Genomic DNA, 26,518 nt, shown 5'->3' on the forward strand with positions numbered 1-26,518 from the left:
GATGGTAGCAGCTGTTTGTGCAGAAAGTATCACAGAATTCTAATAAATGTGTTGAAAATAATGCTCTTTTACTTGCTTGTTTAGATAACACATTCTTCAGAACTGATGTCATTCTGTGCGTGGGTGCAAACAATGAAAGATCCCCAATTGGTGCCTCAATGTATTTTCACAAAGCTGATAAACAATAGCAACCAGAAGTGGTTTTGACTAATATTTATTTAGTTTGGAGTTCCTTTACACTGAAGCAAAGCTGCATGGCATTGTCTTCAGCACAGTTTAAAGGACCATGTGGTCTCTTCCTCCCTGCAGTGGATAGTATACTAATATTATGTATTCTCCTCAGAGGTTACTGTATCAGCATGGTGTTATTCCTGTGTAAAACAAAGGAAGTTCTTTCTTCAGGCATCTCAAAGTTAGCCTTTCAGCTCTCCAAAAAGAACTTAATTCTTACAATATAACAATAGCGCTATAATGCTACTTTTCATAGGTGACAAATAATATTACCTTTGTAAATCATAGTAAAGAAGGTACATGATTCCTTAGTGTGGAATTAATTTATTCTAACTCCCACCACTTTCTAATGTTAAATTTTATTTCTTTGGTAGCTCACTAGACGCTTGCCACCCATCAAGGAGGCCAAGCCCAGGCTGCAGAAGCTGTTCCGTGATTTCTGGTTGTATTCGGTGCTAATGGGATTTGCTGTGGAAGGATCAGGTACTCTGCACTCTAAGAGGACAACATTGCTGCTCACATTTAAACTTTTGATTAATTTAAATGCAACTCAAACCATTCCCAGTAGCTGGAAAAAAAATTACAGCCATAAAGACACTTCAATGGCAACAGCTAACATGACAGTTCTCTGGTGGAATTTCTTTAAATCTTTGTAGTTCTGCTATCAGAGTCAGAACGATACAACTTGTGTTTAGTTTTATTGCTAATAGCCTTAGTTATGAATTTTGACAGCCTGAAATTGAAGATAAGACACATGGGGTACAATGGTAATTAAGTAGGAACTTCCTAAATGTACTTATTAAGTTGGAACCTGGGTCATAAGTGTCTGTGAAAGAGCATGAAAAATCTATCCTAGAAGTAGTGCAAAGCTTGGTAATGCAAGTAACTTCATGAAACTTGACTTTTTTTTTTAATCCATCATTCCACATTCCTATTTCTATTTCTGTTCCAGGTCTTTGGCCAGAAGAATGGTATGAAGGTGTGTGTGAAATTGCCACCAAGTCTCCATTACTCACATTTCCCAGCAAAGAGCCACTCCGATCTGTTCTGCAGTACAATTCTGCCATGAAGAATGACACCGTGACTTCTGTAGGAATTAATTTCTTCTATTTCCTCCTTCCATAATGTCTGCCAGTGTTAAATGACATGATACCTGTGATATATTGAAATAGCACGCCCCTTCCACCTGTCTCCTATTATTGAAAAGCAGCTATTTAATACTATTTTTCTGACATCAGGGTGCATAAGTGATTTGGGGTCAGTTTTATGGAGTGTTAATGCAAATGTTTAGGGGGGTAGCTACACGACCTGATTAGGTGTAGAAACCAAGTCATTGTGGAGATGGAAGCCTCTTAGTGCTTCTTCATCCATTTGGTACCTGACCAAACTTGCAGTGATTAAAAAAAGGAAATCAACAACGTTTGAAAGGAAACAGCACATTCAGGCTTTCAAAAAATTGTTAAGTTTGCTCTGGCTTGATACTGGTAATCTTCTCTCTCCCTAGAATTTGTAGGATAGATTTTGCAGGACAGATGTTGCCCAAGGGCTCTTTTTGGCTTATGAAATCTCTTTGGCTCCCAAATAATACAGAAATCTGCATTGTGCCTAGATACATAGTTCTGTGACACCAAAGACTGGCACAAACCCATGAAGTTTCAGGAGCTGGACAGTGAAGATGTTGGTTGAACTTGCATGCATTTAGTGTAGGAATTGTATTTCTTCATTGGTATAACTGCATGGGAATTACCAATTATTTCTGCCAGAAGCTTGATTCCAGATTTAGTTCTGTTCTGTATTTGAAGCATTGTGACTTACTAAGTCAGGGGAGGTTGGTCTGAGTCTGTAGGCAGAAACATCCTGACGTATTGTTTGTGAAGGTTGAAATCTTAACAAATAGATGAATGAATGTTTGAGGACACAAACTAATACAGGACTTCCACTTCAGATAACTTAATATATTCATCTCTAGGCTGAATTAAATGAATTACGGAGCACCATAATCAATCTCTTGGATCCTCCTCCAGAAGTGTCAGCGTTGATCAATAAGTTGGATTTTGCCATGTCTACCTATCTCCTTTCTGTTTACCGCCTAGAGTATATGAGGTTTGTGTTTATCTCTGTTTAGTTTTTTCACTTATGAAACAGACATAAACCCTAAAACAAAACAATCAGTAAGTTCCTGAAACAAATAAAATCTGAAATAAACAAAACCTGAAACAAATAAACAAAACCCCAAACGTGCCAACTTACAAAACTCTCCTTTTCTAGGGTGCTGCGTTCAACTGACCAAGATCGCTTCCAAGTCATGTTTTGCTATTTTGAAGATAAAGCAATTCAGAAAGACAAATCTGGTAAGATTTACCTGTCTAGCTTCCTCACAACTTGAGGTATGAGGAAATTATCTCAAGGCCTGCAAAGCAGAAACAATATAAGCAGCTATATAAAAAATTGAATCATGCTCACCAGATTGCTGCTGCTTTATTCTTGCCAATAACACTGGTTTTGTTTTGAAACAAGTTCAATATTGGCTGAGTAAACATAAACACTTTTTAAACTGTCAAGCTTGGTTTATAAAACAAATGTAATTTCGACAATGAAACCTGTCACTTCTCTCCATTTCTCAGGCATGATGCAGTGTGTGATAGCTGTTGCTGATAAGGTGTTTGAAGCTTTCCTGTCAATGATGGCTGATAAAGTAGGTTACCTGGAAACTAAAATTTTGAATTTATATAAATGCTCTCATTTCAGTTTATGAAAGTGAGTTTGTCTGTTCCTTTAGGAGTTTCATACTTCTCTTTGACATGTTTTTTAGCCTAAAACTAAGGAGAATGAAGAAGAGCTGGAGAGACATGCTCAATTCTTGCTGGTGAATTTCAACCACATTCACAAGAGGATCAGAAGAGTTGCAGACAAATACTTATCTGGATTGGTAGACAAGTGAGTATAGATTTCATGTTTATCTTTTCACAATGACTGCTTAGTGGTTGCTTAGGCACTTGGTGACACTGGTCAAGTGGATTTCTTGGCTGCTACTTCTGCTGAAACATCTCCTTGAAAAATTGCATTCAATGGTATTTTTAGCTTGAGCTCAGAAATCCCTGGTTAAAATGTGTGTCTGCTTAGTATTCCCATGGGTGGGACAAAGCAAAGGACCCATGATAGATGTGCAGTCTCAACTCCTGTGCAATAGCTCTCCTCAGCTTTTGGCTCTGAATAAAGCCAGGCTGTTGTGAGCCATGGCAGGCTTTGTGACTTCTGTTGAGTGTGAGCTTACCTAGGGATGTATAAAGCTGGCTCTTTGAGCAGCTCCCTTGATAAAATAATGGCCTTCCTCAGCTCTCCATGGTTATTGTATTTCTGAATTCTGTCTTGCTCTAGATTTCCTCACTTGCTGTGGAGTGGAACTGTGCTGAAGACTATGCTAGATATTCTGCAGACATTGTCTCTGTCTCTTAGTGCAGTAAGTGCTTTTCTTTCCTAGAACTTTTTTTTTTTTTGCTTTGTTCTGCATTTATTTTATACTTAATGAGTTTGTAATTTGGTTTTCCTTTTACTAAGATTGATAAAATCTTAATTTTAAATTCTAGGAAGCAAGAATTATCTTTGCAACCCTATTTCATAAGCAATAAAACTAGTGCTAAAAAGTTATTGTCACATGTGGTTTACAATTGTTGAAATGTCTCATTTGAAATAAAACTTTGGTGGTGTTTTTCTGGTTTGTGGTTTGTTTGGTCTTCTATGAATTATGGTTTTCAGTTGTATTCTCTCCAGTCTGTGTATGTGTATCCATATTTCTTGAATCTGTTGCATACTAGAATTTTTGAAGATGGAAATGCTTTATAGAATTTTATTTTAATACTAAATGTTGAGGAAAGTGCTTTGGATTTTTGAAATTATTTATTCTAAAAATGAAACTGGAATACAAACAGTTTCTTTTAGAGATGTTCAAATTGAGAACAAATGTCAGCAAAAAAGATTTGGTAATCAGGCCTCTTGTTTGCTACCTGCAGTGATGATGAATTTTGTCTTACTGAGAGTTGGTAATTGTTGCTGTTTAGGACATTCACAAGGACCAGCCATACTATGATATTCCTGATGCTCCCTACAGAATAACAGTCCCTGACACACATGAAGCCAGAGAGGTGGGTGGCCCTCCCTGATTTATCAAAGAATGAACTAATGCCTCGTTTCATAGCTTGGAGACAAATTAGTGAGCTACTCTGAATGGTCATTTTTTTAAAAGTACTTCCCTAGGTAAGATTTTTCTAATAGGATACGACACAGTTTTTATGTTTTTCTTAATTTAACTGTTTGACTTAAAGTGTGACAGTTCTTTTCTAATCAAGGACACATTCAACTGTTACAAAAAATTTTAACTGTGTCAAGTTGCTACAACTGTCTTGCTCCCATTGTTACTTATTACACCAGTTCCTCTAGTTAATGTCCTGTATTTTACGGATTGCTTTTTATTGTAGAGTATAGTCAAGGACTTCGCTGCACGCTGTGGGATGATTCTGCAAGAGGCAATGAAATGGGCTCCCTCTGTTACAAAATCTCATCTACAGGTAATGAGCCTGCTTCTGTGAAAATTTCATTTTTGAACATCTTGGACACTGCAAATCTACCTGAGTTTTATATTTCCTTCCCTAAAAAAAGAGCCTCAAGGGATTCTATCCTGGTGTGAAAGGACAACTATTTAATTTCCCTTCCATGTAGTCCAAAACACTTCATCTCATAAGGGTTTTCTTGATCAGAAGTGATTCTTTTAAGAGAAGATCACAGCCTTCAAGCATTTATCTTGATAATTTTATTCATTTTGAATACGGAAGGAGTCTTACTCTTTGTGTATTTAGGAGGACATTCAGAAAATCTTATTGCCAGGGGAACAGTTCCCAGAAGGGATGAGTAGAGACAGTCTTTTGTCACAATTGTATGTAATTACGTTTCCCATAGTTTGCAGTAATGCAGCACTTGCTTATGAGCTGTCTTGTTTTGAAGATAATGAAGTATTTTGGAGTTTGGTTTGGTTTTTTTTCAGGAGTACTTAAATAAACACCAGAACTGGGTATCAGGGTTGTCCCAGCACACTGGACTGGCCATGGCTACGGAAAGTGTTTTGCACTTTGCAGGCTACAACAGGCAGAACACCACTCTGGGGGTGAGTATTGTTTGTTCCTCTGTGCACCTGCAGAGAGACCTTGACAAATGAGAGGGCTGAGGAGAGACCTCGTTGCTGCCTACAATGTCCTCACAAGGGCAGCAGAGGGGCAGGCACTGATCTCTCTGGTGACCAATGACAGGAGGCAGTGTCACGAAGCTGTGTCAGGGAGGTTTAAGGCTGGATGTTAGGGAAAGATCCTTCATTCAGAGGGTGGGTGGACATGGGCACAGGCTTCCCAGGGAAGTGGTCACAGCACCAAGCCTGACAGAGTTCAAGAGGTGTTTGGACATTGCTCCCAATAGTGTGATGTGATTGTTGGGTTTGTCCTGTGCAGGGCCAGGAGTTGTACTCAGTGATCCCTGTCGGTCCCTTCCAACTCAGGATATTCTGTAATCCTGTATCCATGGAGGAAATACACATACTCCTTATTTGATTTTGATCAGTCCTGGTGCTGTTGTATGTAACAGTCCTGATACTACTATGATTATAAGCATAAGGAAATTTAAAACACATTTGAAGGAATAAAAAGATAAAGAGACAAATGGTTTGATATGAACAGTATAAACACCTTGTTATAATCTGGCCATAGGCAACCCAGCTAACTGAAAGACCAACTTGTGTGAAGAAGGACTACTCCAACTTCATGGCTTCTCTTAACTTGCGCAACCGTTATGCAGGAGAAGTAAGTACAGGATTTCTCATGAATGTGGGGTGTCCAGAAGCTCTGGCATCACTTCCCAGGGGCTGATGTCCATCCAACCTATATTGGTGGGTGGGTCTATGTTACATGAAGCATAGTTTATAAATCCCTTCAGGATAGAGAGTATAATTTTCCTAGCTTATTAAGCAGATAATTTTAGTGTTAGTCTTGCAGATAAAACTAAAGATTAGATAAAGCTAAAGATTAGATTGCAGATAAAGATAAAGATTTGGTAAAGTAGTAACAAAAGATGCCTCTGTTTGTGGAGCTCCCTAATCAGCATGTGACCAATACTTAACTGGATTCCTAAAAGTACTGTTCTTTGTTGAAAACCCCCCTAAATTTTACAGGTTTCTGGAATGATTCAGTTCTCAAATGCCACAGGACGAACATCTGACCTGAATAAACTTATGGTCAAAGACCTGAATGCTGCTCTTGAATCAAGCAATACTGAATCCTACACCCAGGCCATGTTTAAGATGACTGCACTGCTAATAAGCAGTAAAGGTAATGAAAACCAAATGGAGTTCCACTTTCTGATGGTAAATGCCAAGAATAATAAACTACAAAACATATACCAACCCAGTATACATCACCTTACAGCAAAAGTGTGTTTTGAATTTTTTCAATTAAGCTTATAGTGGGGAAAAGCCTCCTTAAACCAAAAGCTATTTATTATTAGGAACTGATTATTACCTATGGTGCACACCAATTTCATGCTGATGTGGAAAGCAGTTGTTCTGTTGGAGAAATCTGAGTGAATGTTTGTTTTCAGACTGTGATCCCCAGCTCCTTCATCATCTGTGTTGGGGACCCCTGCGAATGTTCAATGAACATGGCATGGAAACAGCAATTGCTTGCTGGGAGTGGCTGCTTGCTGCCAAGAATGGAATAGAAGTGCCGGTAGGAAGCAATTTAACTACTCATTCTCTGCCCCTGCCAGGGGCAAGAGAGAAGATTTTGGGAGATTAACAGATACTGTGAATCTGTGTCAAGGATGTTTAAATACGCTGTTAATCACTTCAGCCTGCCAGGAAGTCTCTGTTCCTGTATTGTTGGAAGTCTGAGCACCCCCACGAGGTGGACTGTGGGAAGCAGACCTTTCTCAACAGCATGAATGTTACAGCAAAAGAAACCTGTTAGAATCTCAGGTGTACAATTTACTTTGCTGATGAGATGCCTGAGCTGTTCATTAATTGACTCCATACTATCACAAACTATAGAATGGTGTTTTGAAACAAAGAGAAATCAGTGTCTCCCTGCTCATTAATCAGCCTCTGGTATCTAGTATTTCACCATTACATAAAAACATAGTCTTGTAAATGTCCTGATCCTGTAACTAGCTAAACCAGTTGTATTTTGTGAGATGGGGATCAATGTAATAGTAATAAAGCAACTCAGCATGGTGCAGTGGCTGTCCACACAGTTGAGAAAGCTGCCTCTGGTAATTGTTTTGCTTAGGGAGCACCAAGTGTTTCACTTGCTGGAGATAATCATCCATCTGAATTTACTTAGCTGAATTTACTTGCAGGTTTCAGTGGTTAACTTCTTAAGCATCAGTTTCAATTTTTTCTATTGGGCATTTGGGGAAATGTCTTTATATCTGGTTGAGGAGAACAGAGAAGCACCCTTGATTGCTCAGCCCCCTTACTACAGAGGATGATGCTCCTGAGAGCAGGATCAGCAAAACTGAATTATGTGCCATCTTTATGTTGTGCTTGATCAGCCAGAGAATGCTCAGGGGTCAAACCATGTCCTGCAGGTCATGGGAACCTGGCGTGTGCTTGACCCTGCTGAGCTCGTGTGGGAGGCAGCAACCTTCAGTGGAGCAGGAGGATGGATAGCATGGGCTGAACTAACAGCTCAGTCTCCTCAACAAAATACAGTGCCTGGCTACTGCTGCCTTAAGTCTTTCTGTTACTAGCTGAGATTCTGGGGGAGTCTCTCTTCCTTTTGTAATGTAGTATGTGAAAGATTTTCTTTCAGGTGGGATGTATAGACTTGTCTCTGCCTCTCCATCAGTACTGCACTGAATTTTAATTGATGTAGTAGGTTTTTGTGTGCTCTGTGGGGAAAGGTTATGCTTTCCATATAAGAAGATGCTCTTGAAACAAGAAGCACTGTCACCTTCCTTTTTGCAGTTCATGCGGGAAATGGCAGGAGCCTGGCAAATGACAGTGGAGCAGAAAGTTGGGCTGTTTTCTGCAGAGCAGAAAGAAGCAGATCCATTAGCAGCCTCAGAGGAGAGCCAGCCAAGGCCCTGTCCACCAGAGGTGACTCCACATTACATCTGGATAGAGGTGTGTATTTTTTCTGAATGTCCCACCTGTGGCAGTCTGTATTTCCTGTTGCTGTGATTTGGGAAATGTCTGGAGCCATGTGCTCACAGCCAGGAGAGACACTGTTTAGATGAGCATAATCACTAAGGGGGGAGGAAGGTGTTTGAAACAGAAAAGTCTGGGAGTGGGGTTTGAAATTCAGAAAGGTCGAAGGAGGCATGGTATGTCTGTCTCTTTTTCTCAGTTTTTGGTGCAGAGGTTTGAAATAGCCAAATACTGCAGTTCTGACCAAATCGAGATCTTCTCCAGCCTGCTCCAGCGGTCCCTGTCCCTGAACATCGGGGGGGCAAAAGGCAGCTTGAACCGGCACGTGGCAGCCATTGGGCCCCGATTTAAGTGAGTGCTTTTGGGTTTCTCCTGGAATCACAGAAATAAGAAATAAATTTACAGGGAGATGGAAGAAAACAACTGAACACTACATGTTTAACTTGGTTTCAAGTGCTGAGAATCGCTATCACTTTAAAAGCCTGCAATGATGCAGTCTAAGCTGTTTTCAAAGCAGAAGTTGATCACTTCAGCTTGAAAGTGATTTTGTAATATTTCAGGAAATTTCGTGGGATGATTTCATATAGTGAATAGCTCACATCATGGATCTAGTAATGAATCTAGTCTTTGCTTTATCAGTTATTTTCACCTTTTGTGACTTGAAGGCTTTCACTTTCTGTGGTTCAGCAGTCACAGCTTTAAAACAGACTGGTGATAATGTGAACAAGTTGCTAAGAGCTCTGAAACAGGCACTTCTGAGGCTACACTTACAGCTGTAGTTGTGGTTTGCATGGTGGTGTATTGGTCAGCATATTTGGAATGCCAACATTTCCATTCTCTGTTTTGCTTATTAGGTTGCTTACCCTGGGTTTGTCTTTGCTGCATGCTGATGTGGTTCCGAATGCAACTATCCGAAATGTTTTGAGAGAAAAGATTTATTCAACTGCCTTTGATTATTTCAGGTACTCTTTAATTTGAAACAACTCACTGAAAATGTGTTTGTGTTTTTCCTGGACCTTCAGTGATACTTCAAAGCAACAGCTGTTTTATTTTCTACTGATTTTTGTTCCTTTCCTTTTTTACCCACTTTAACAGAAACTTGTCTTGTGCTTAAGTATGGTTCATAAATTATCTCAAAGAGACTTAGATATTAGTTTCAGATTTTATGTGTGATTTAAAAAGCAGGAATGTTTCTGTTCTTTTCCCTTTCTTTCTTATTTTTGAAGTTTCTTCAATGCTCAAAATTGTATCTAGATTTATAAGATTTAAAGAACTGCTGTTATAGTATGTGTGGCTGAAATAGTTTAATTGTTTTCAAAATACAGACACACTAAATCTATCAACATTTGACACAGACACTAAAGAAAATTTAATTGATAGGAATTTCTGAATGTGAGAAGGTCACTCTGTCCTAATATTAGCTTTCAAATGAATCCAGGATGCTGACAGACTGCTGCCTTAATATTCAGTTATAATTGGAAGTTTGTGCTTTTCAGTCGGACATAATAAAGCCATGAGGATAAAATGTAGTGATGTAGTGTTCTCATCCTTGTAGATTTCAGTCAGAATAAAAAGTATGATTTGATTAGGCTGGTGAGGGTTTTTGACTGCTGGGAGGTTTTTTTTGCCCCCTCCCAATGCATTCAGCCTCACATTATTTGTGTGATTTCTTCAAGTTGTCCTTCCAAGTTCCCTACACAAGGGGAAAAGAGGCTCCGTGAGGATATCAGCATATTGATCAAGTTTTGGACAGCAATGTTCTCAGACAAGAAGTATCTGACTGCCAGCCAACTTGTGCCACCTGGTAAGTTCCTTTAAGTGCTGTTTTAAAAGTGTCTGGTTTCTTTGGATTCTACATCAGATCTGTGCTGTGTTCTTAGATAATCAAGACACCAGGAGCAATTTGGATATCAATGTTGGATCTCGGCAACAAGCTACACAAGGATGGATAAATACTTATCCTTTGTCCAGTGGCATGTCAACCATATCTAAAAAATCAGGTATTTTTTTTTGATTGTAACTAGCTCATTACAGCCAATTTTACAGTATAGTTTACATTCAGATGTTTAAAGTCAATGTGTACCTTAAACATCAGACTCATATTCTGGCAGTGTATTTAATTACCAGTGACAAACTCTGAAAAATGAAGGCAGAAAAAGTCTCACTGGTAACAAGCAGGACAGTTCAGAAATCACCTGAGTTTTTTGATAGAATATTCAATTCTCTTGTGCAGGAGAAATAAGACTGGAAGAGGTCAAGTGGTATTGAAATCCTGTAAGAAAAATTTTTGCTTAATGGAACCATGCCCCTAGTGCTTTTTGAGCAAAGTGGCATTAGATCACGACCTGTGTTTTTGTACAGTTTTAAAGCTATGTGCTCTTTCTTTTTAGTAGACTCTCATGTTCCTAAAGTGAATGCACTGCTGGCTACAATAATACCTCTGTAAGCTGTTGTACTCCATTTATTCAAAGAACACCTGCACGATGAGTGGCTGCAGTGCTGACTTCCTGCCACCACTCTGATCGAAGCTACACGTGTCCTGTGGTTATTCAGTTCTTCTGTGTTCATGTTTCCAGCTGTGGACAGTTTGAAAGTACAGTTTCACCTACTGAACAAAAGCTACTGAAAACTTTTTAATCCTTTCTCCAGGACTGTCCAAGAAGACAAACAGGGGGACACAGCTGCACAAGTACTACATGAAGCGCAGGACATTACTGCTCTCATTGCTGGTGAGTCATCAGAAGGATGGGCAAACTGCATGAATTTCTAAGACCCTCTTATTGTTGCAGGATATAGAAACTGAAGTATGAGATTGCTAGTGTTTTGCTTCTTCCAGAAACCCCTTTATTTTTCCTGTTTGCTTCAGGCTACTGAGATTGAACGCTTGATCACATGGTACAATCCACTGTCTTCCCCTGAGCTAGAGTTGGATCAAACTGGAGAGAGCAGTGTAGCCAACTGGAGGTCTAAATACATCAGTCTTAGTGAGAAGCAGTGGAAGGATAATGTGAATCTGGCTTGGAGCATTTCTCCTTATCTTGCGGTGCAGCTGCCTACCAGGTGAGATAATTCAAAAGAAACAACTGATGCAATTACTGCTGCCTTAGAAGTTGAGTGGATATTTACAGTAAGTGCTGATAGCACTTGCTGCAAGGTTGCAGCTTCTTGCATACTGTCACAACTGTTTGAGACCTTTGAAAAGAACATTATTACTTAATAGACTCATTTGGCTCAGTCACTAATGAAGTCCACCTGCTCTTCCTACCATCTGCTGTTTGCCAGCGCTTAGACAGTGTTTGATTCAGAAGAAATCAGGTTTGTTTTTTAATAACATTCAGCCCATTAGCAAGCATAGCATTTAAGCAGTGCTAAAAGTATCTTGGAATGCAGTGGTTTTGCTAGATATTGGTTTGCACTTTACTATTATAGGAGAATTAACATAGTTGGCTCCAGAAGGGAAAGGAAATTCTTTCCTCCTTACGACAGTGATAGTTTTTGCCAAGTAAGAGTTTTGCACAGTGCTTGCTGAAGAATCCCAGACAGAATATTTCAGCCAAGAATACACTAGTGGAAGCGGGCTGAAATACAACTGGTTTATACAAAAGCACTGCATGAGGACCAGTTGTTTCAGAATCCCCTTCACAGCATATTGGGGTATGTTATTTCATAGTTGGACTATTTGCTTATTGTGCATATAGTTTTCTGTCTTCTGCTGTTCTCCTCTTCACATAAATAGAAGAAGCCATCAAAATTTTCTAATAATGTTGTTGTGTTCCTGGTTATACTTAGGTTTAAGAATACAGAAGCTATTGGAACAGAAGTGACCCGTCTGGTCCGGTTGGACCCTGGAGCTGTTAGTGATGTTCCTGAGGCAATAAAGGTACTTGTGAATACTTTTACTGCTACAGGGCCCTAGGAGTCCCATTTCACTCAGATATATTAGAAAATACAGTCTTGACTTAGCACAATGTATGTTCTAGTGCTACCCATATCTCTGGTAGGAGAGAATGACAGTACAGGTGTGGAAACAGGATTCTGGGAGGAGAAGCACAGCAGTAAGAGGAGGTAGCCAGTTAGCTAATGGTACATTTTGCTTCTGGTTTTTCTCACTGTACACAAAATGGCTCAAAACTCATCACTTGCAGTACAACCACCATTTCTGTACCTTTGGCATAATAAGTGAAAAGATCAGTGGACCAAGCCATGATGAGTGCTGCAGCTGAAGTTATTTCAAGCATAACCTTTTCTGTGTATCCAGAGGCTAAGTCTGGAAGGGAGGAAGGCTCATCATGCTGATCTGCAGTAGAGCACTTTAGTCCTGTGAGGGACAGTCTTGACAGAGCTGTGTTCTGTATACCACCTGTAAAATAGATGGCAGGAAAATGGAACCTTTTTTGACCCTTTCAGAATGATTCATCCTTTCTTCCCTGTGCAAGAAACTCCTGGATTGTGCTTTTAGTAACTTCGTTTGGTGTTCTGGGAGGTCAGGTGATTCCAACAGCTAGGTTTCCACTGGAAAAATGCATTAGATAAAACAGCATCATTTTGTAAAAAAAGAATGTTCCATATTTCACTTGCCCTGCTGGAGGGAGCTAGATGACAGCATTACTGTCTGATGTGCAGTGCCCACACATCAGTGAATGCTACAAACCCCTAATGTGTCTGACCTGCTTTTTCAGTACCTGGTTACCTGGCACACGATTGATGCTGATGCACCTGAGCTCAGCCACGTTCTGTGCTGGGCACCCACAGATCCACCAACTGGCCTGTCCTACTTCTCCAGCATGTATCCACCTCATCCTCTGACAGCCCAGTATGGAGTTAAAGTCCTGAGATCTTTCCCTCCGGTAAGAAGAGTTCCAAGAAAGCCTCAACACTCCAGGGGAAGTTATGGCCCTGGTCATTGTGGCCACAAGTTTCATTTTAATGCCATGGAGAGGCGTGTGCTGAATGAGCATAGCACACTGCAGAATGTGCACAAAGTGAGATAGAAACTTGAAGTTGGTTGTCCCATGTAAACCTGGCTCATATATTTGCAGCTTCGTTGTAAATGACACTAAGCTGAATTCTTCAGACTGCCCTTCTCAAATAATCTCTTTTGCCTCTTCTTTCAATGACAAAATTGTTTCTTCTAAGGCAGCAGAAAGCTGTTTTTTAGCACTTGTCAGACTTCTATTAGGACTGTGAAATACATGATTATTAATTATATTTTTGAAGGGAGTAACTAAATAGAATAATACTAAGATTTAAGAGAGTTGCATACATAGTTTAAAATGAAGAAGTAGTGAGATTTTGTTTATCACCTAACTGAAAGGAGCTTTTCTCTGTGTATATGACTCATCTTCCTTCTGACTACTAAAACAAAACAGTAAAACCCTGCCATCCCTTGTCTTTCAGGATGCCATTTTATTCTACATTCCACAGATTGTTCAGGCACTGCGGTATGACAAGGTGAGATTATGAATCTGTTGCATGTGAATAAAACAGATTTTTAATGCAGCTTTTAGATTTAAAGCAGTAAATAAACAAAATGTTAGGCGTAATCTAATGCTGCTTATTATTATCCTATATTTAATACATAGAAGAAAAATTATTGTCTCTAGAGGCTGGCTGGTTTTGGATACACCTCTTTTATGAACACACAAACTTGAGAAAGGCTATTTAGCTTATCTGTCAGGACAGAGATTTTGTTATGGGAAACTCCAGATGAGGACTCCTTTTGAATAGAGCTTTTAGAGGTCTGCATGAGACAATGAAGTTAAATCATTACCCTTAATCATTTTGCTGTAGAGCTAACCAGAAAAGACATCCAGGGGTGTCTTGTGCTTTTGTGCTGATTTCACATGCATGAAATCAGATCTCAGCCTTATCTTGCAGAAGCCAAAGTAAAGCTTGACAACCAAGTTCAGAGTTCACTAATGTGAGATCATTTTACCTGCCAGTGAGGCAGCAAACTCTGGTCACTGCTTTATTTTCAGGTGAACATATTCCCATCCCGTAGTGTAGGTGACTGACTGTAGTTATTCTTTGAGATCTCTGCAATGCAGAGCACGAACATCAGACACTTGTCTGTTAATATCAGTCAAACACCTCTAGGAATACCTATAGACTACAAAAGTAGATGCAGCTAGAGGAAAGGGAATGTGGCTGCTGGAAGGAGTATAATTTTCTTGGACACTTCAACTTTATAAGTGTCTTCTTACTTTCCAGATTTTCATTGAAACTGTGCCAGCACATGCAGTTCTTGCCACGAAACCATACAGTCCCTGTGACACTGTAGATTTCTGGCATTACAGAAACATGTAGTGATGCCAGGCAAGACCAGTCTCCCTGTCACACTGGGCTTTGTAGATGATGCTCTGAGCTCAAAGATATTTGAAATCCAAAAAGAACAGATGGAAAATGGCTTAGAGGTGGAGAAAGGCTGATTAGAATAACAGAATAGGTCAGTAACAAAGCTGAAAATAGTTTAAGTTCAGTTTTCTACCTTTTAAAATACACTGTCATTCATGTCTTTTTAGCAAAGTGAGAGGGTGCAGAGGTCTTCTTTCCATCCATTTAACACTTTTTGGGTTAGAAGAATAGCTGTTAGAAGCAGTAATATTGAGTGTGAGAGTTGTATAACTTTGATCCTTACTGGTCTGCATGTGGTTGCAGATGGGTTATGTTAGGGAATACATCCTGTGGGCAGCTTCCAAATCTCAGCTCTTGGCTCATCAGTTCATCTGGAACATGAAAACTAATATCTACCTGGATGAAGAAGGACATCAAAAAGATCGTGAGTACTTTAAAATATAATCTGACTTGACTTCTTTCCTGTTCCCAGTCCAGACTAAATCTTCTTCCTGCTTCTTGCTTGTCAGAAAGAATCCTTTCAGCTGGGAAATTCTCTTTTATTTATAGAGGTAGAGCCCATTCTGTATCAGTGCCTGATAGAGTCTATCAAGAGAGACAAGGGTGCTGGTTCCTTCTGTACCTTTTTCTGAGTACAATCCAAAGGTGCTGATTTCCATCACCATATCATTTTACTATCTGAAATAAGCTTCTGACAAAGATGCTTCCTTTTTTTCACATGCAGCTGACATTGGGGAACTTCTGGAGCAGTTAGTGGAGGAGATAACTGGCTCGTTGTCTGGCCCAGCCAAGGAGTTCTACCAACGGGAGTTCGATTTCTTCAATAAAATCACCAATGTTTCAGCCATTATCAAGTAAGAATTGTACTTCAGAAATTGTTCTTGTTTGTATAAGTTTGAAACAAATTTGAGGTTAGTGTGTACAGTAATATATAATATGCAGATAATTAAAAGGTAATTAATCTTTCTAGGCCATTCCCTAAAGGAGAAGAAAGAAAAAAAGCTTGTTTGAATGCTCTGTCTGAAGTGAAAGTGCAGCCTGGTAAGACGGGATTTAATCGTATAAAACTGTGGGCTTTTGCATTCATCATGATTATTTATTTTCTGCAAGCAAATCTTGAAATCTCTGTGAGTGGCAGCTTGTAGAGATTTCAGTTTTGGTACGGGTGGCTGTTTCTCTGTGGTTGTTTCTCTCTTGAAAAAAATTCAAATATTTTTGCCCATCCAATAATTTCTGTATGGTGCATCAAAACTTACCCAAAAGCAAATTAGATAATGCATATAGTGGATAAAATAGAAGTGTGTGTCTGAAGAGGAAGGATAAATAAGTTTTTTGCTTTCTACCACCTTCTTTTTTAAAAAGACATGGTGTTTTTGAGAAGTTTTGTTATCTCAAGAATGAAGCATGTCCAGTTCCTTTAATTCTCCCTCTCCCATCAGTCATTCCCTTGAAATGTCATTATCTGAGGGTCTGCTCAAATCTTGAACATACATCTTCCCAGCCTGAATCTTCTCCTTAAAATAGAGTTTGACAAAAGCTTTGCCTGACCTCTAACAGGTCTCAGACCTTGTACCATGTGTTGGTGGCTGAGGGCACTGCCCACTGCCACATCTAATTGGGATGTCCTCTCTGTACCTTTCTGTGATACAGGTCCTGCAGTATTAGCTCAAAACTGTATTTTATTAGTTTCTGGGAATCTCTCACTAATGCAAAGGATACCACATCCTTCATGGCCACAGACTCTAATGTCCAGTTTTTTTCTAACATTAATTCAAAACTATGTACTGAAGTCGTAGACACTGGCATCAGCTATTGTCCAGCTTGCATTGTCTCACTAGCCAGTGGATTTGTTCTCAGCTGTCTGCTGTTTTGCAGGCTGCTACTTGCCCAGCAATCCTGAAGCAATTGTTCTGGATATTGATTACAAATCTGGAACTCCTATGCAGAGGTACCATGCTCTTGTTATATTTATTTATATATATATATATATGCTTGTTAAGTTAATTAATGACATTCAAGTATTTTTCTATCAATTTTTGTTTGGCTAATTGCACTCATCATCATCTTTGTTTCTACTGTAATTTAGTGCAGCAAAAGCACCCTATCTGGCCAAATTCAAAGTGAAACGATGTGGAGTCAGTGAGCTTGAAAAAGAAGGTGAGTAACTGTAATGTAATCATTGATGCTACTAATTAATAGTCAGCAATTCCTTTAAAACTCTCTGCTTTTAGTGACCTGTACCGCTGCATAAAAATCATTTCAATGTTGAGCTTTATATGCCATGGTTCAGCTGAGAAATTAAACTGGATCAAAGGAAGAGAGAATAAAATGCTGAAACTTAAATATTTTTTAAAGTCCCAAGAAGCAAACCCCACATAGGGCTCTTCAAGAAATGATAACAGTTACTTTAGATTAAAATAAAAATCACTGGCCTTTTCTGGGTTTTCAGACAGTAGCAAAATCCAGGTTTTGACAGATGTTCTCTCACAAGACCTTTTGTGGGAGTCTCCAGCTGACTAGCTCATGCAATGCAGGCATTTATGAGGTAAATCACGAACACTGGTTTGAGATGTTCTAATTCCAGTAGACAAAGGTGTAATTAGTAGGGTCCAGTAGACCTTATGGTAATTACCTTGTAAGGCAGTAGTGCACCTGCAGTGGAATGCTGTGGGTTTGAGGGCAGAGGGCTTGTCATGACAGAAAGTCACTAATTAAAGTCCATGCCTGGGTTTTGCTTGGTTCTCTTGTTGCAGGTCTGCGTTGTCGCTGTGACTCCATCGATGAAAGTGAAGAAGAGGATGAAGATGAGGACAGTCAGAAAACCTGCTGGCAGGCAGCAATCTTTAAAGTGGGCGATGACTGCAGACAGGTACAAAGCTGTCAAGTTTTGCCCTTAAAGGAGACATATTTGTAGGTGATAATGCATAAGAAGGAAATAATCTTAGCATAGAAATATTTTTCATTGGAACTTTGGTAATCTCCACTGGTTATGGACTGAGAGAGAGAACTGTGTTGTACCTCTAGAGAAATTTGGTTTGGAAATAAAAGCCATTCTATCAAGAGAGGTTTACCAAGCCTTAAATTTTTTTTTACAGAGTTTGTTTTTCAACTGAGCTATTGGTAATATAGCTTTAGTTCCTAAGGTGGGATATTGTACATTGAAGTTTGATTGATGAAGAGGGAATGCTGGTTATTATCCCTGAAGTTATTAATAGCCCTTTTATCAAAGGGTGATAGGCAGTTCATTCTTAGGTCAGCAGTTAAATCATCAGTGTTGCTTGCTGCCCACTCACACAGCATTTATCAGTTCCCTTTTTGATTTCCCCCATAGTGGCTGCACAAGCACACATCTGCACACCTACTTAAGTTAATGTGCACTTCAGAATTCTTCAGAACATGTTTATAATCAAGTTTATGACCTGTAACCCCTGTAATGTTTGTGCAATTTTTTTCTTGTCTGACAGGACATGTTAGCTTTGCAAATCATCGATCTCTTCAAGAACATATTTCAGCTGGTAGGCCTGGATCTTTTTGTGTTTCCATATAGAGTGGTGGCCACAGCTCCTGGGGTAAGTGGGCAATTGACTGTAGTGCTGTAGAAAATTCAAAAATACTTTCTTCCAGCACACATAAAAATTCCATTCTACAAGGAAATACTGCCCACATCACTTATGCCAAATATTTGGAGTACCAGCAATAGGAAGAGTCTTTCCTCTCCTGCTTCTTGCTTTTCTAAAGCTTTTTGCTCTGAAATTTTGCTGCTTGCAAATGTTTGTTGTTTGATTTCTGGGACTATGCCATGCAAAGCAGTAGAAAGTCACAGAGCTCGTCTTAGTTGCATGGAAATCCTAAAAGAGAGGATATAATTTTTTTTAATTAATAAACTAGAAATTCTGTATTTGGTGATTTATAGGCTTTTCCACATTTCCCAGATAATCTGTATGACTGCCAAGAGCCATGAACAAAATATATTTGGGAGCATGCTTTACAAACCCCTTTCTTTTCTTCCCCTCCAGTGTGGTGTTATTGAGTGCATTCCTGACTGCACGTCCCGTGACCAGCTGGGCAGGCAGACAGACTTTGGGATGTATGATTATTTTACAAGGCAATATGGAGATGAGTCTACCCTTGCATTCCAGAAGGTAAAATATCAACTGAGAAACATTCTACTTATAAGAAATAATGACAAATAATTGTCTATAATGCTGTATCTAGTTCCTGATGCTTATAATCCATTTTTAGCTATTAGTGAGTTAGCTAAAGAAGTAATTGCTGCTATAGATGTATGGAGAATGTTGTTGGACATTGCTTCAAACGAATCATGAATGGAAAAAAAGAAAAAAGCTTTATTTATCTGTCTCATCTCCTGATAGAAAGTTACTAAATTCTATAAGTTGTTCTGATTTGTTTTAATTTGTTGTTTGTACAGGCTCGCTATAATTTCATCCGCAGTATGGCTGCCTATAGTCTGCTCCTGTTTCTGCTCCAGATTAAAGACAGGCACAATGGCAACATCATGCTGGACAAACAGGGACACATCATTCATATTGGTCAGTCATATGCATCTCTGAATGTCACTTATTACCTTTGCTTTCTGCTCTTAAGTATTGCTGCTAGCAGACAATAAGCCATTTCCCCTTTGAGATCCATCTTTATACTGGTTTCACTGTTTGTAAACATACGTGGAAGGTTTCCATGCCTTCGTGCCAAGTGTTGTGTGTTTGTGTTGGCTGCTTCTGTGTAAATTTAGCTCTGCAAAGTTTAGTCAGGTTCAGGAAAGTATGTACACACATATGTATGGATGACACGTGTTTATGTACTCATGCATGGATACATGTGTGTATGTGTTTAATTATAGAAATGTGTCTTTGGATTCCTTTCATCACTGCAAGGGTATAAATTAAACTTGACAAGTAAATTTGTATAGTTGTGTAAGGCTGTAACCTTTGCTTTAGCTTTGCTTTTCTGGAACTGCACAAATATTTCAGCAGTTTATTTGATATCACCATTCTTACATCTGTTCTCATGTCATGGTGATGATGCTTTTGTTGGTATTCCTACACTTCACCAAAGCTTTTTTCCAGTTGGAGTTAAAATGTTTACATTAATACATGCAATCCACATCTCTTGCTTCTATCAGGTTTAATAGCACACAATTAACCAACAAAGCTTATGAGGCAATTTATCTTTTGTGCACAGATTTTGGATTCATGTTTGAAAGCTCACCTGGTGGAAACCTGGGCTGGGAGCCTGACATTAAACTGACTGATGAGATGGTGATGATAATGGGAGGGAAAATGGAGGCAACACCATTCAAATGGTTTATGGAGATGTGTGTCAGAGGCTATCTGGCAGTCAGGTAAGGTGTTCTTAGCTGCTCAAAGTGGAAGTTCTTGCATGCTCAAAACCAGATGAGAAGATAAATAACACATGTTAATTTGTAGGGAATCTGAGCCTGTTGACTATCCTGGTAGTCTTGCAAGCTTTAAAACAATGTAATAATCCTGCTATTTTACAGTTTATCTTTGTGATATTTTTTATGTCCTTATGTTATATTTTAAAATTTTATATATTCAGTTTATAAAAGTGATGTTTCACAAATTTCCTCACACAATTTAATGGACTGTTAATACAATAAGAAACTACTGTCTTGGAATCAAGATCATTCTGGTTCCTTGAGGGGAAACAGTCTGGACAAAGTGCTTATGGCAAAGCAAATGTGTCACTGAAATAGCAGAGTAATAGCCTGGTAGTTAATAAATGTTCTGAGCAAGAGGACAGGAAAGAGAGGGGAAGATGGGCTGATGTACCAAAGAATTAATCAGAGTAATTAAGCTTAAAAGATAGTATGTTCCTGTGTGATGTTGCTGGTTTCAGCCTTTTGTACTATTTTGGTGCACTGCTTCACCTTTCCGATGCCAAAGAAATGTTGTTTGCTAAAGCATTACTTTGCATAATCCTTCTTGAGACTTCATCCTGTGGCATTCTGAGTATCTGACAGTCCAGCATAAAGGAGAGACATTTAATTAAAGTGACAGATTGCAAGCAATGGTCTAGCTTCACCAGCAAATGTAAGAGGATTATCTATGTTGATTTAATTACAGAAAAAGGTGGGAGCCAGCTCATTGAACTCCTTAGCTTGTCTGTTTTACCTACTAAGGCTGCAGGAGTTTGAATGCTTTGACATTTTTGTCCTCTTTTTCTCTAGGCCTTACATGGATGCTGTGGTCTCACTGGTTACACTGATGTTGGATACAGGGCTGCCCTGTTTCCGAGGGCAGACAATCAAGCTGTTGAAGTAAGTCAGCAATATGTATGAACTGGAAAATGTTTTTTATTAAAATGTTACATCATTTGTACCAAGTGGTTTCACAAGAAATAGGTAATTGCAGCAAGTGAAATCACACCTGGCTGAGCTTGTGCAAAGACACATTTGTACCACATTCTAAGGAAACTTCACTAATTTTCTCTTATTTGCTTGTGATTTTCTGCATGTAGACACAGGTTCAGCCCCAACATGACTGAAAGGGAGGCTGCAACTTTCATCATCAAGATCATCCAGAATTGTTTCCTCAGCAACAGGTTTGACTTCTATACGTGTTTTCTCCCTATGGCTAAAGGAAGGCCATCAGGCTTTGAGCAGAGTTGAAAAGAAGAGTTTTATCAGTCAGATACCAAAAATTTTTGAGTCGATGATAGCGCAGGATAGCAGCTTTGTTTTTGAATGTGCTGCATCTCCTCTCTTTTGTGCTGGGAAGGAAGGCTTAAGTCCAGGATGGTCAAACAGCAAGGCTGGTTAGGCTGAAGAATAAATGTAACAGTTAAACATCTTAAGTGCATATCTTATTATGCTAGATAATACAGATTTTGTGGGATATATTGGAGAGTCTAATATAAACCCTTGTGTAGTTCCATATGGGGTCAGCTTGAGACCAGTGCCACTCACTGGCTCAGATACAGCCCTGCTGGAATGGATGTTCCAGTGCTTGCTAGTGCACCTGCTCAGAATCTTAAATTAATACTGGGGGGTGAAGGCAATGACACTGATGTGTGAATGGCCAGAACCAGCTTAGTTCTGACAAGTTCTGAGCTTCTCTGCCTGTGGCATGGTTAATCTGTGACCTGAATAAACTCTACCAACGGATAATTGAGTTATCTGTAACAAGCTGAGATTTGTTTGCTCAGTCACTCATTAGAGATGCTGCTGTTAATGATGTTATTTCTCCTGCATTTTTATTTTGATTATTAGCATTCTCCTTAATTAAGATTACTTTTATTTCCACATAATCCTGTCTCCATGCAGCCCTGATGATCTTGCTTCATTCATTATGCATTTCCTTCTCCTAAAACAAACTGCAAGTGCCATGTGACATGGCTTATCCAAAGACAGGATCCAAGCTGCTGATGCTGTTGCCACACTGGGAAGTGTGGAAATACTTTTTTAAATTAGTTTAAACAAGAGCAGGATGTTTTGTGCTGTCCATAACAGTTACTGGGCCTTCACAATGCCTTCAAAGAATGGAAAGCTAGTTTTGATTAGCAGCTGATTTCCTTCACCCATGTTTTGTCTTTGTGGGATCCTGATGAATGTTTATTGACAATGGGCGCAGTGTTTTTTTAAACTTTTCCTTACCTCTGGTTTGCTTTTTTTCTCTAGGAGTAGAACATATGACATGATCCAGTACTACCAGAATGACATCCCCTACTAGACACTAGAGATCCACTGCCGAAGTGAAACGTGCAACCCCGTACCCTCACTCCAAACTTGTGACAAACAGGAGATGCTCTGTCACACCTCGCTATCTTCCACCCTCTGTGTATGTGTGTGTACGTGTTGGGTACATGTTTCCTGACCATTGCAACAATCAGTTCTGATTCATTCCTCTCTCTGTACCAGGTTATGCATATTACTGTTTTTCCCTGGATTTTTGGAGTTGGGTTGCAATCACAATAAAAATTGTATTACAGTTGTAAATGTGTGAAAGTGGTAAAGCTTGAGGATTTTGATAATTTTTCATGCAATGCAAGGATATTATAGTATCTTAAAAAAGTAAATGAAACCCTTTCCTGCACAATCGCACAAAATGCCATGGAAGGGAAGGGTGTGGATTTCTCTTTGGAAACAGAAATGTTAACTTGTTCCAATTTTACTGTAGAAAAAGCTTGATAATCATCCAAGGTGGTGATGTCTGTGTAGCTGTGTTCATATTTTGCACTGTACATGGTCCCTGCTACATGGTCAGTATTTCATATGTACATGAAGAATGTATTTTTTCCGTTTGTGTGTTTTAAAAAGAGACTCTACTGAAGATATATTTAATCTATAAAATGTAATAAAAGACTTTAGACTTTGTGTCTGTTGCAAATGTTTTGCCCTGTGTTATTTTTAGTGTATATACATAACTCTGCACAATTGTGTACTGTTCATTATATTATGCCCTTTTTTTCTAAAAGAGAAATCTAATTTCTTCTTCAGCTGCTTGTCCATCTCAAGTGACATTTTTTATTCATAAAATAAATGTTTAGTGCAAGAGCTGGAATATAGGACCAAGGTAAAGCAATCCAGTGTTGCTGACTAAGGGCCTCTATCCCGGGGTGGGACATAGGTCTTTTTGGGGTTTTTTCCCTATGCACATGCTTGTCCTTCGATGTGGGCTCTTCAACACAGGGGCTATTCCCTCTTTAGGGGATTTTTTCATCTCTTGAGGGGGATTTTTCCCTTCTGGGTGCTTTTCCCGCGTGTCCGTGGTGCCCTCAGGGGCGGAAGGGGGTGCGAGGCCTGGGCAGGGCCCCGGGGCGCCCCCTAGCGGCCCCGCCGCTGCGGCGAGCGCGAGCCTCAGCCCTGAGGGACACCGAGCCATGAGAGACACCGAGCCATGAGGGACACCGACCCTTGAGAGACACCGAGCACTGAGGGACACCGAGCCATGAGAGACACCGAGCCATGAGGGACACCGACCCTTGAGAGACACCGAGCACTGAGGGACACCGAGCCATGAGAGACACCGAGCCATGAGGGACACCGACCCTTGAGAGACACCGAGCACTGAGGGACACCGAGCCATGAGGGACACCCAGAGCCCCGAGGGACACCGAGCCATGAGGGACACCGAGAGCCCTGAGGGACACCGAGCCATGAGGGACACCCAGAGCCCCGAGGGACACCGAGCCCCGAGAGACACCCAGCCATGAGGGACACCGAGAGCCATGAGGGACACCGAGCCATGAGGGACACCGAGAGCCCTGAGGGACACCGAGCACTGAGGGACACCGAGCACTGAGGGACACCGAGAGCCATGAGGGACACCGAGCCATGAGGGACACCGAGCACTGAGGGACACCGAGAGCCATGAGGGACACCGAGAGCCATGAGGGACACCGAGCCATGAGGGACACCGATCCTTGAGAGACACCGAGCCATGAGGGACACCGATCCTTGAGAGACACCGAGCCCCGAGGGACACCGAGCACTGAGGGACACCGAGAGCCCTGAGGGACACCGAGCCCCGAGAGACACCGAGAGCCCTGAGGGACACCGAGAGCCATGAGGGACACCGAGCCATGAGGCGCGAGGGCGACGCGGGGTATGGCCCCGCGGGCTGAGGGGGACACAACCCCCAGGGGTGAAGGGTGGGAGCGTCGTGAGGGAGAAGGAGCCCTGAGGGCTGAAGGCGACGCGACACACGGTCCCCAAGCACAAAGGGTGAGCGGGTCACGGCTCAGCGCCCCGGGGCGGCTCCGCGCTGAGGGGCGGGGGTATCGTGAGGGAGACCCAGCCCTGGGGCGGGGCCTTGCCGCGAGGTGGGCCCGGCCCTGAGGCGGGGCTCTGCCCTGGGGTGGGCGCAGCCCTGAGGTGGGGATTTATGGTGTGAGGAGCGCCCAGCCCCATTGACCTGGGGGTGACGCTTCTGGGACTGCAGAGCGGCATAGTTTGGGGCTGTAGCTGCCCAGGCCGAAGGGTTCCTGAGAAGCTGGGCTGCTGTGGCAGGTCAGGGTGGTCTCTGTCTGAAGGGGTGGTAGGTCGATGATATGGCTGTGCCTATGCCTTCCCCTTGTTAGTGTGAATTTCTGAGCTCCTCCAAGTCAGCTTTTAGACTCCCGGCATGTCCCTGGGGCTCGGGCAGCAGGAGCTGCTCGGGGGGACCTCCTCAGCCTGAAGCCAGGGTGACAGGAGGTCCCTGCAGAGAAGGGAGTGTCACTGAGCTCACAGAGCTCAGGGAGCCTCAGAGGGGGCAGCCAGGGCAGCGTGTTTTGGCTCTGCCTTCAGGGTGGGTCTTGTGCATGCTGCAGTGGAGGGCCTGTCCCTTTTCCTTTGTGAGCTGCATTTAAAATTTACACCTGCTTTTGCTATAGGTGTTAAAGTGGGTCTTGCCTGTACGGTAGGTGGCTCACAGCAAAGTGGGCTCTGAGCCCCTTCTCTCATTATGGGAAGGTGCCACTGGCTTTCCAAAAAGGTTTGGAGGCTCATGAGGGAGAAGTAGTATGCAAGAACTGCTATAATTATTGATTTAATTCAGATTTATTATATAACCAACTGGGACATGGAGTAATTTTGGTGCTCTGTGCCTGCGGCTACTTGAACCTATTTAGGCTCCATAGGAAAGGAGCTGACTGACACTACAAATGTGGTAAACTTCCTCACACCTTTCTTTAATGAGCTGCAGGTGGAGAGAGGAGATGTGAAGGCTTCTTCTCAGGGGAGGTGGTGAGGAGTTCTAATATTTTGTTAATTCAAGTCAGTGCTTATGTGCGTGTGCTTTCCTGCACCTCAAAATAAATGTACCATGTTAAAAATATCTAGGGCCAGAAGTGAGCAATTAGCTGGTGAATAACTATTAGAAATAATAAATGGAGCGCTGGTAATCAGAAAGTCACTCCTAGTTGCAAATCTCAAACCACATAGCAATTTGTGTGTATTCTAGCATAGAATGCCCAGAATTTGCTGGAATACAATTAAGGACATCCAGGCTTTTGTATCAGGAAGTGAATAAGTTTGGGTGTTCTTCACAATGCTTGTTTCAGTCAGGCTCTCTGGAGAGCTGATGTGGTCTTAGTTTCTTCTCTCAAGTTTGTTCAGAGAAATGAAAGCAGCTGAAGTCAGTTGAGTGTAGTTACTGTAAGAACAAGCTTGTTTGCAGTATGGTCCTAAAAACTCAAATGGCTGCATTTAGATATCATGGATGCATCGTTTTGTACTGCTATAAATCTTGCAGAATGTTGTGTGTGTGTTAAATCTCCACGTTAGCAGAAATTATAGGCTCCTTTGACTTCTGTTCTCACTGCAGTGTCGGGTACACACCTGACATCCACAGATTTTGTTTTCTCAAGTTGACTGTGCCTTCTTCCCTTCCCCTCCCCTCAGAATTCCTTCCTGCAGCACAGACATGGAAGAAAATGAGTGTCCACTGAGATATGGAGGGGATTTGGCTGTTTACATTTAATCATGCAAGGCAGTACCCTGAAGATTCCTCCTCAATGGGTTGTGTACTGTATCTTCCTCCAGGGAGACTGAGGAGGCGAGAATACTGAGACACCCCACAATACTGCAGGTGCTACCGAGATACTGAATCAGTGCAGCTAGAGACACCACAGACTTTCCTCACCTTCATCCTCCCACCAGGGAAAGATACATCCTTGAAACATGGAGGCTGGCAGGACTTGCAGAAGTTACTCAGGTAATTAAAACAGATAGAATTAAGACCTACGTGAAGGTATTGTTAAGGATTTTGTCTCTGAATTTTATGCCAG

General features: G+C 41.0%; 1 protein-coding gene across 2 annotated transcripts in view; it reads left to right on the forward strand.

Moving 5' to 3' along the window:
- The window catches only part of PI4KA (phosphatidylinositol 4-kinase alpha), a 54,314-nt gene extending 31,178 nt beyond the window's left edge, over positions 1-23,136 (forward strand). For both annotated transcript variants that reach the window (XM_021549910.3, XM_021549911.3), the window contains exons 20-55: positions 606-714; positions 1,184-1,320; positions 2,201-2,334; positions 2,500-2,582; positions 2,856-2,926; positions 3,044-3,168; positions 3,610-3,691; positions 4,290-4,373; positions 4,707-4,796; positions 5,270-5,389; positions 5,982-6,074; positions 6,443-6,599; positions 6,868-6,995; positions 8,234-8,392; positions 8,616-8,767; positions 9,271-9,378; positions 10,093-10,220; positions 10,297-10,416; positions 11,066-11,145; positions 11,283-11,476; positions 12,206-12,296; positions 13,096-13,263; positions 13,814-13,867; positions 15,074-15,194; positions 15,495-15,624; positions 15,741-15,811; positions 16,646-16,718; positions 16,857-16,927; positions 17,524-17,639; positions 18,235-18,339; positions 18,787-18,912; positions 19,200-19,320; positions 19,970-20,129; positions 20,979-21,068; positions 21,269-21,352; positions 22,428-23,136. In XM_021549910.3, the coding sequence (XP_021405585.1) occupies positions 606-714; positions 1,184-1,320; positions 2,201-2,334; positions 2,500-2,582; positions 2,856-2,926; positions 3,044-3,168; positions 3,610-3,691; positions 4,290-4,373; positions 4,707-4,796; positions 5,270-5,389; positions 5,982-6,074; positions 6,443-6,599; positions 6,868-6,995; positions 8,234-8,392; positions 8,616-8,767; positions 9,271-9,378; positions 10,093-10,220; positions 10,297-10,416; positions 11,066-11,145; positions 11,283-11,476; positions 12,206-12,296; positions 13,096-13,263; positions 13,814-13,867; positions 15,074-15,194; positions 15,495-15,624; positions 15,741-15,811; positions 16,646-16,718; positions 16,857-16,927; positions 17,524-17,639; positions 18,235-18,339; positions 18,787-18,912; positions 19,200-19,320; positions 19,970-20,129; positions 20,979-21,068; positions 21,269-21,352; positions 22,428-22,479 (3,987 nt within the window). In that variant the 3' untranslated portion in view covers positions 22,480-23,136. The remainder of the gene's footprint in view (positions 1-605; positions 715-1,183; positions 1,321-2,200; positions 2,335-2,499; positions 2,583-2,855; positions 2,927-3,043; positions 3,169-3,609; positions 3,692-4,289; positions 4,374-4,706; positions 4,797-5,269; positions 5,390-5,981; positions 6,075-6,442; positions 6,600-6,867; positions 6,996-8,233; positions 8,393-8,615; positions 8,768-9,270; positions 9,379-10,092; positions 10,221-10,296; positions 10,417-11,065; positions 11,146-11,282; positions 11,477-12,205; positions 12,297-13,095; positions 13,264-13,813; positions 13,868-15,073; positions 15,195-15,494; positions 15,625-15,740; positions 15,812-16,645; positions 16,719-16,856; positions 16,928-17,523; positions 17,640-18,234; positions 18,340-18,786; positions 18,913-19,199; positions 19,321-19,969; positions 20,130-20,978; positions 21,069-21,268; positions 21,353-22,427) is intronic.
- Positions 23,137-26,518: the final 3,382 nt, after the last annotated feature.

This window comes from Lonchura striata, chromosome 18, assembly GCF_046129695.1.
Source record: "Lonchura striata isolate bLonStr1 chromosome 18, bLonStr1.mat, whole genome shotgun sequence".
Lineage (NCBI taxonomy): Eukaryota > Metazoa > Chordata > Aves > Passeriformes > Estrildidae > Lonchura > Lonchura striata.